This window comes from Olea europaea, chromosome 2, assembly GCF_002742605.1.
Source record: "Olea europaea var. sylvestris chromosome 2, O_europaea_v1, whole genome shotgun sequence".
NCBI classification, from domain to species: domain Eukaryota; kingdom Viridiplantae; phylum Streptophyta; class Magnoliopsida; order Lamiales; family Oleaceae; genus Olea; species Olea europaea.
This window is the reverse complement of record NC_036238.1, coordinates 24,358,221-24,367,526: the sequence shown is the minus strand read 5'-3', so window position 1 is coordinate 24,367,526 and position 9,306 is coordinate 24,358,221. Positions and strand designations below refer to the sequence as shown.

Sequence of the window (9,306 nt, the reverse complement as noted above, 5' to 3'; positions counted from 1 at the left end):
TTTAATGAAATTAATTTATTGGTACAATACCTGATAGATTTTTTTTAATTTTTTGGTACAAATGGCCATTTGTAAGTTTACATCTCCTTTGTTAGGGATAAACGCATTTAGGTCACATGGGTAACTAATGATAAATCTTTACCTTTTATTACTGAGTATAGTACGGATAATATTCTGGATGCACATAGGGCTATGGATTTGTGATATCTGGTGATAGAGCGAACAACTACGAACCATGGGTAAGATGACTGAAAGGTATTATTAAACCATGCCCATGCTAATTGGCTTGGCTATTAGCAAACAAAAACTGGGTGGTCCTGTTAAAGGTATGATTTACTGTTCATCCTTGTAATATGTTTGTTAACTTATGAAATGTCCATTAAAGTAGCAAATTGACTTAAACATGCTGAAGTCGATTTTTTTGGTATGATGAGATCTGATTCCTAAATCTGACAGTTTAAATGCATTGGTGACTTTTTGTTTCAGAGGCATTTTCAATATTCGATGTATGCTGAACAATAGTGTTTAAATTTGCTTCCGTCCAGTTGTGCTCTTAAATCCATGAAGATAACCACAGTTTATGATGTTATTTCTTTCAAGTACTTTAAACCTGTTAAAAAATAATAGCCTTTGTTCAATCAACTCACATATCTCCCGTCAATACTTATACATTGAACACATTAACATTAACTTCAAAATGTCCCAACCCGTGCATTGCCCGAGCGAAGACTTGTTATTGTATAAAAGACGTGCTTTCAAAAAACCTTACTTTTTATGATTATTTGTTTTTAGACCTCATCTAGAATTAAAACTTATACCTTACTTTCTAGAATATTTCCTTTGAGAACGATTTATCACATTGTTTATTGTTATGTTCTTTTTTATTTTGTAGCCTTTGTGAGTTCTTCATTTTAGTGTTTCAATCATTCCTATTTTTTTCATGTAATTAAAGTAAATCAATTCTAGGAAAGAAATTGATATCAATATCTAATTAAACGACATATATTTCTTTGGGGAATCTGAGAAACATTTTATTGCCGGTGTGAAATCAATAAAATCACAAAACTTCATGTAGGCCCAAGTGAAGAGTACCAATAATCATCCTACATGACATGTACATAACATGATATTATCTGATACATGAGACAGTAAAAAATTACCATATTGATACATCAAATAACAAATTTTCATGTGTATGCCATGTACAAGACTACCGTCAGTCTTTACTATGAATAGCGTTACACCTAAGTAAAATATGCAAAATAAATGTGCATTTATGTCTCTTTATACATTATTAATTTATATAATAATATAAATTATCAACTTTTCCGAGAAGGCTGAGTTTTATCTGAATCAAACATGCACTAATTAATGTTATATTAGAATGCCCAACAAATGGAAATTCTCTTGCAATAGTTTCCTTTCTATAACTTCATTTCAATTATCAAATACTTCCTTGGATTTATTGCAAGGCCTTCTTATAGGGTCGATCCATAGGAAAATATTATAATGTAGAATAATAATGTCACAATTTTTGTAAGAACGCTGGGTCGATAAAAAAGTCAATCCTATTGATGCCGCACCAACATCGCTGGGGTACAATGCCGAGTAATAGATATGGACCAACCTCATCATCTCCACCCCCGCATATATTATTACAAGCCGAGTGAAATTGGTTTTAAGGTTGACACTTCGGACATGATATCATACTGCAGTTAATTATCAGTTTTCAGTATACAAATTCATAGATTCCATAAGAAGGGAGGAAACCGAACACAGAGGCATATATATTAACATCCATATTCGGCAAGTAATCATCCATCCATCCATCAACAATTATAAGTTTAGCTCCATTGTTTCAGCTAAAGTATGGCAGCCTGCAAGAAAAGAAATTAAGCTGAAAAAGGAATAACGGAAATTGAAACCACAGTTCATCGATGAAAGGATGATTCTCTTTTAAAATAGCTTATGATATAGGATTAGATCATACAATAAATATGATTTTAATTTCTTTTTCTCACTTAACATTTTCAGTACGATACATTTCACATTGCTAATTAATAATGAACTCACCCAAGCTTGAGAGACGTATCTGAGCTATCCGAATCTTGTGGAGGGCCAATTGAGTTACAAGCATTAGTAATCGACTCCGATGATTGACCTTCCTCCTCGACTATGTTCGCAGAATCAGCTGCTATCATATTTTTCTCCCCTTTCGATATCTCCAGCATACAAAAAATAAAATCGTCAATTTTCCCTTAAACTATAAGTGCTCACATGCATGAAGATGGTGCATATTCTTTTCTGCTCATACCAGCAGTCTTAGACGCTCATTCTCTTCCATGAGTTCCATTCTCTGCACATTTCATAATTTTAAGACTATATTTACATGAAAATCTGGTGATGCAAACTTAATTAAATTCAATTATGAACCATGTAATTGTACTAAATATTAATTTTAAACACGAAAACAATTAATTAGACGTTTTCTCTCTCCAAAGATCGTATTAACAAGTTTGGCATAGTGACCGTTTGTTGAAGTTGATTGATCTCTTTCATGATTTTTTCATCCTGTAAAATAAAAATACTCTATCAAGGTAAAAAATTTATGAAATCCAAGTAAAAATTCTACAATTAAGGCATAAATATAACCCAGTACACAATCTTAAGCACTTACCATTTTCTCTTTCACGCAGCTCAACCCGGTTTCAAGTGATCTCTCTAACTTCTGCAACTCTTCAATACTCAATTCTTGAAGTTCCTCTCCCCTCATGTACCTGATATTTACAAATATCATGCCAAAGTTTTCTGCCGACCATATCAAAAGGAGTTATGGAAGCGCAAACCTTAGTTGATGGCTTCTCTCAGCAACTTCTTGGCTTAATCTTGAGTAGTTGCTGTCCCCAACTATCTGCTTAGCAATTCCCTCGTTCTTTCAGAAATTAATCGAAAACACAGTTTCTACTTGTAAGTATGCATGTATTCGTAAGATGACAAAATAAAAGAATTACGTATTTAATAAGGTATACTCGACCACATCAGACAATATTAAGAAATGTATAGTAATGTATACCAAACATATATCCAAAGAGTATAGCATAACTATGTGAGTGCAAATTCTTATGCATCATTAAATCATATGGAATGATGAAATTTTCATGATTTTCGGCTTTTAGTATTAATATTGTTGAGCGCTAATTAATCCATTTTTATCAAACAACACTAATTACCAAGTGATAAACCTTCAATTGCTGAGCTATATTCAATTAAGAATGTTAAAAGAAAAAAAAATTACCTGAAGCTCAAGAGATGATTGTTCCAACTTTTCAAGGTTCTTTGAGTGCAAACCATGCTTTTCAAGTATGTTCTTCATGCTTTAGAAGACCCCTCGAAAAAAGAGAGAGAGGACACCTCACATAATTGTTCATTGTACTAACAGAGCAGCTAGTACAAGGACAGTTTCAAATCTAAATGCATAGATAGTCAATATTCTTGCGTCATCAACTAGAATGTCCCATAGTTTAGAGGGCCAGCACAGGTATTTTTGAAGACAACACTTAAATGAATACGTCTCACCCTTTCTCTAAGGGCTTAAGCATAAGGGGAAGAGTCCAAAAATATCAAATGAGCAATTCAATGTGTTAGTTGAATTTCAAGATAGGGAGTGAGCCTCCATCTCTTGGAGCACGTTAAGAAAAAATTCTAATTCACTTAAAGATTAGAAATAGAGTAATGTTATTCATAGTAAAGAATACCGATAGTCATCCTACATTGCATATACATGTGCATCAAATCATAAATTGGCATGTGTATGCCACATAGACAAACTACCGATAGTCTCCTTACAAGGCATACACACGGTAGTTTGCATCAAATAACAAACAGTCATGTATATGTTACATAGGATAACTACTGATAGTCTTCACTATGAATGACATTATCTTTAAAGATATTACCTAGCATAACAAGCAAATATTACCTAGTATGATAAGAGTTTATTCATCTTAACAAGGTAATTAAGGTTAAACCCAAGACAATATTCTCAAACCAACCATGTATGATATAAACACTTGAATACAAATAACATCACAAAACTAGAATACTACAATTACATATCACAGAGCTGCAAGCTGCATATAAAAGTCTCATTCCATATTAACCAACAATCATCTCATCTAAAAGTTGAAGTTATTAGTTATAATATGTATTCATTTATATCTTGCCTTCAACTCCCACAAGTTGAATAGATTCATTTTTTCCATCAAACTTGTCACGCAAAATTTTTTTAATACGTGGCATGGCCTCTTAACCCAAATCTTGTTAGTCACTCTCATATCATTTTAATCATCTAATCTAAAAATTACATCATTTAAAAGAAACGACATATGCATTAAATCTTATCTTCTACTATTCATGTACATCATTAATTGCCTCTTAGAAAATCAAAATTGGAAACTTAACATGACATGAAATGATAATTCATCTCTAAAGTTGTATTCTCATTAAAGCTAATTACCAGCCAATTAAACAAGCAAGATCAGTTCCGGGTCTTAGTTTCTGACCTCATGTCATGCCAAAATAAAACTCAAAATCAATTATTTGTCTATGGCCTTTTGTAATTAGGTGCATGTATTATATTTCATTTACAAAGAAGATAAAATTGCAACTTACACTTGCAAAAATATCGAATATAATTTTGACTTACTGAAACCAAGATACGCGTACAAATTTCGACTAATTGAAACGTAGAAATTAGAAGAAAATGAAATGAAGCAATGTATGCGAATACAAATCTCGTCAAGATACAATGCTTCTTCCAAAACTAATATAGCACAATATTAATTTTGACAGGTAAACCAATGCTTGACCTACTCTTCTAGTACCAAAAAATTCTAACAAAAAAAAAAAAAATTGGAAATTATTTTGACATAATTTGGAGAGGAAATAATTAGGAGGGGAGTAATGGAACTAGGAGGATCCTATATATAGATTTTCACGTCTCTTCAATTAGTTGAATCTTTTGTCCCAAATTAATTCCAACCATTAGATCACATCATTTGTAGATTGATGGTCAAGATTGCACCTTATTAGTATCGTGACTCTTTATTATGCACCTTTTGCACTTAAAGAGTGACAAACAATCAACATACGTATTGGAGACATTTTCAATTCACACATTTAATTTTTATTTATTAAACCATTAATTCCAACATGCATATCTTAGGAAAAAAAGATGTCAACTATCTTAACTAGAGAAGTAAATCAAAGACAGGGTAAGATCAAAAGAATAAACTCTAACCTATGATTTATTTTATGCTACACATGCTACTGTCTATATTAGATAGTAACTTGATGTAATATTTGGTGTGTTGAATTGAGCGAAATATACTAGGGAAGGTAAAAAATAAATAAAAAATAAATAAATAAATAAAATCTCAAATTGTGTTATAATGCGTAACAAACATGTTCTATACCGGAAAACATTTGACATATGAGCTAAGAAATATTCCTTTGAAGTTCAATATTAAAGAATTTAAAGTTAAGACACAACTATAGTATGTACTAAATCTCAACGTCATTCAAATACAACTCAAACTCTGCATCCTCGAAATTCTTGGTCTACCATGTGAGCATACATTTGTCAAAAAGAAATCAATTCGGCCTACTTTTTCAAGAATGTATACTGGGAATAGGTACAAAAAGCTTATTGATCCATTTCATTAGTTGTGTAGAACTTTTAGATAAGGTAGTTATTTAACTCGATATCAAGATTTTATAGAAGAATGAATCCATCTAAGAGCACTAACTATCAAAAATCTTGCACATCCACAAACGTCAATATTACTTCGAGGATGTAGAAATATCATGCAGAATGGTTGTGAATTCAAGATTGGCCAAATCATTGCCCAAGCTTTTATTATGGTCTTCTCCAACCTCAATTAAGCAAACTATCAATTGATAAATTGAGGTAGAAAACAATGAATATTGCCTTGGCTGATATAAATTAAATTCAATCTCTCCCTAATAGAACCTTCATGATTCAACCATGAATCCCTCTTATTCCTAGAAGACATTCCCTATACTCATATATACTACCCTAAGAGCGTCCTTAAGAAATTCTCCATTTTTAAAGAGCATATTTTACAATTCAAAGAGCATCTATGGATTTAGAGAGCAAAAAATTTTAAATACTTCAACGACTTCTTTATCTTAAACGCTTAATTTTGAAAGTAACTCACTCTCTATTTTAATATGTTAGTTAGAAAAGTCTCTTGGAGAGTATAAGTTTAAGGGTCGACTCTTTAAAATAGAGAGCATTTCATTTTTAAAGAACCTCTTGAAAGATGCTCTAATTCAATATACACTCACACAGAAGATGAGCATCCCAATAGGCACCAACTGTCTCCGTTTTTTCAAACAAGATACTATGTAGGCAGAGTATTTATCAATGCTTGAAAGAACTAAAGTAGAAAATATAAAACTTCAGGAGATCAAAATCTCTCGAGGTGCCTCAAGACCAAATTTTGAATTTGATTCTATACAATATTAAACCAGGATTAATCAAGAGCTTAGCTAGAAACTAGAGAGAAATGCACTAGTAAAAATATTTACAGATCCACTAACATTCTTTTAAGGAAAAAAATTGTTGAAAAATAGTTGAGAAAGTTGATTTACCAATCTTTGAACAAATATTTAGATGGGTCCTGCTACTCAAATTTTTGTGAGAAATGGATCGAACATGTTCTACTCGTCAAATAGATGAGCTTGGTATATTTGGAAGTTAAAAACTATTTCTGCATGAACGAGAAATGGTCAATGAAGTTATGTTAAAAATCATATTTTTTTAAATTAAAACCGAGAAATTTAAAATCAAACCTCCGCCATGAGCTTAGTAAGCGGCGCTGTCCCTGTTGTGGGCACTCGAATAGAATACTAGGTTGTTAGCAAGCGACCACATACTTGTGCAACTTTTCGAGAACGGGTTCAAGATTGGGTTGTGTCACTTCATGTGCAACTCTTCAACCTATTTAAATTGGACCCCTATGTGATGGTTTCATTCAAATTCATCTATGCAATCAAAGCATATCACACAACATCATTATCTCGCCAAAATTCTGCCTCAAAATCTTGTTCCATTTCACACAAAAAGGAAATCAAAGCTTATCACACAACATCATTATCTCGCCAAAATTCTGCCTCAAAATCTTGTTCCATTTCACACAAAAAGGAGTAGAAAACTTCACATTCGATTTGCTGTTTCTTGTGATTCGAAGTGCTGTCATCATAAGAAGTTGATTATTGTATCTTGAAGACAATTGTCAAACCTCCGTCGGCACATGTGTGGGGAAAATTTATCGTAAAGACAAAGAGTTCAACCATTGCCTAGATCTTCTTACATTCATTCTTTAAATTGTGTTTGTCCAAAGTTGGTATTTTATTTACCGAGAGTTTAAACTGGTAAGGTATGGTAAGTTCATATCTCATTTATCACTAAAAAGAAATCACTTTATCACTTACTTATACTCTACAAAAATATCAATGTTTAAGGTAAAAGTCAATGGGGGAATTAATCAAATAAATTAGCAAAGGGCATACTGTCAAAAGCACAAGAAAATGAATATGAAAACTAATTAAGACAACAAATGACTGGGAAGTGATAAGATGAGAATGAATACTCTCTATTCAGCTGACAGTAATCAGAAGATATTTTCTGAACGATTCATCCCTTTCCATCAAACCTGGCCACTCTCTATTCTTTGTGACAATATCAAGCAAGCAGATTATTATATTACTACGAACTGCAGACGAGATTGATAAGGAATACAATCAAACCAGACTCGAGCTTATGGTCTACTAGAGAATTTGTGGCGGCACTCATCAATCTTCCACCATGTGTAATCCACTACACCTACATATTTATCTACACAAACGGAGAGAGAGTAGAGAGAGAAACCTTGAGCTGGCAAAGTCGAAGAGCTTCCCTGTGGAGGAGAAGATGATGAGAGCAAGATCAGCATCACAAAGAACTGAGAGTTCTTTAGCTTTCTTTAACAGTCCTTTTCTTCTCTTGGAGAAAGTAACCTGCCGGGCCGACGTGTTGTCGATTTTCTTGATCGGGATCTTCTCTCTCACCATGTTTATACTTTACCCACAATAATACTAATAGCCCACCACGCATGAACACACAGCAAATCAGCTCCACAAAGCAAAATTATGTATAGTATTCGTAATAACAAAGAGAATTGGGGTTTCTAGATTTCGGCTAAGTAGAGGTTAGAGAAAGATATTCTTGCAGAAAGGAGGCATGTTTCAATATATAGAGGGGAATGAACAAGAGAACAAAACCCTAAAGAGAAAAAATAAAAAAAGAGTACTAAAAGCTAAAGAAGAAAGGGCCGCCCTATTTTGGGCATTGTTTCACAGAGATTCAGATTATGAGAGAGAGACAGAGAGAGTCTACAAATCGGGTATAACTAAAAAGAGAGAAAGAGAGGAGGTAGGGATGCAAGAGAAATTATTGATTCTTACCAATTATGGGTTGGTTGATTGACGTGGTGTTTTGCGTTGGTTCTGCTGCTGATGCATTGATTTGCCTCCTTGAGGATGAAATACTGTTCCTTTGTCCAACAGAGAAATTTGCAGCTTCATTCTCCAATTATTGTTCAAATGGTTAGCCCTCGGTACACATTTTCTAATTATTTTTTAAGATTCATTTTAATCTCAAATTCTTTTAATAAACGATTAAATGTGATGGTTAAAATATTACGACTCACTATTTTACCATAGTTTATCATCTTTAATCTTACCTCTCAAGTTTAGTTCCTAAAATTCTACTTGGCTAATTCACAAATTAAATCAGTATATTTTTTTGGAGTTCAAATAGATTTTATTTATTTAAGTCAACTCACTATCTAAATGAATTTAAATAAATCTTACTTAACCACATTAATCACCTAGGACTACATAGATCGCAATAATGGTAAAAATGTATTTCAACCTTTTACCCTGTTGGAAATAATACTGTGATTGAGGATATTACTCCTTAATCACAATCTTCCCATAGCATACCAATGCCAATCACGTAATTGAAGGAGGCTAATTTACATGGTTTCCATTTCATTGTAAATTATTGATTTATATTCCATTTATACTATCTTGTAAAGCTCTAAATAATGTAATACGATACACCACTGAAATTAAGGTGGATTTTTAATCATTCTTATGGTATCAGAGCCAAGTGGTTTAACATATATACCACATATCCTATTCTTCTTCTTCCCTTCATGGCTTCTGAAACTTCTGCCA

General features: G+C 32.7%; 1 protein-coding gene across 7 annotated transcripts; it reads right to left on the bottom strand.

Moving 5' to 3' along the window:
• Positions 1 to 1,550: 1,550 nt before the first annotated feature.
• Positions 1,551 to 8,654, bottom strand: LOC111367567 (MADS-box protein JOINTLESS-like). Of its 7 annotated transcripts, none has more exons than XM_022988511.1 (9): positions 8,530 to 8,654; positions 7,955 to 8,160; positions 3,296 to 3,374; positions 2,847 to 2,932; positions 2,678 to 2,777; positions 2,485 to 2,571; positions 2,315 to 2,356; positions 2,074 to 2,222; positions 1,551 to 1,877 (listed from the first exon to the last, which is right to left on the bottom strand). In XM_022988511.1, the coding sequence occupies exons 2-9, from the start codon at positions 8,134 to 8,136 to the stop codon at positions 1,859 to 1,861; spliced, it is 744 nt and encodes a 247-aa protein (XP_022844279.1). In that variant the 5' UTR covers positions 8,137 to 8,160; positions 8,530 to 8,654; the 3' UTR covers positions 1,551 to 1,858. The 7 variants fall into 7 exon arrangements, with proteins under 7 accessions (XP_022844279.1, XP_022844289.1, XP_022844297.1 ...); XM_022988521.1 differs by having other exon boundaries at positions 2,847 to 2,911; XM_022988529.1 differs by having other exon boundaries at positions 2,530 to 2,571; positions 8,530 to 8,652.
• Positions 8,655 to 9,306: the final 652 nt, after the last annotated feature.

What these genes read in the sequence shown, in the direction of transcription:
- LOC111367567 (XM_022988511.1), bottom strand. Translation starts at nt 8,136, where the DNA reads ATGGTGAGAGAGAAGATCCCGATCAAGAAAATCGACAACACGTCGGCC. An exon ending in AATCATCTCTTGAGCTTCAG is followed by an intron (nt 2,933 to 3,295) that starts GTAATTTTTTTT and finishes AATTTCTGAAAG; the next exon opens with AACGAGGGAATTGCTAAGCA. An exon ending in ATGAGCGTCTAAGACTGCTG is followed by an intron (nt 2,223 to 2,314) that starts GTATGAGCAGAA and finishes TGTATGCTGGAG; the next exon opens with ATATCGAAAGGGGAGAAAAA.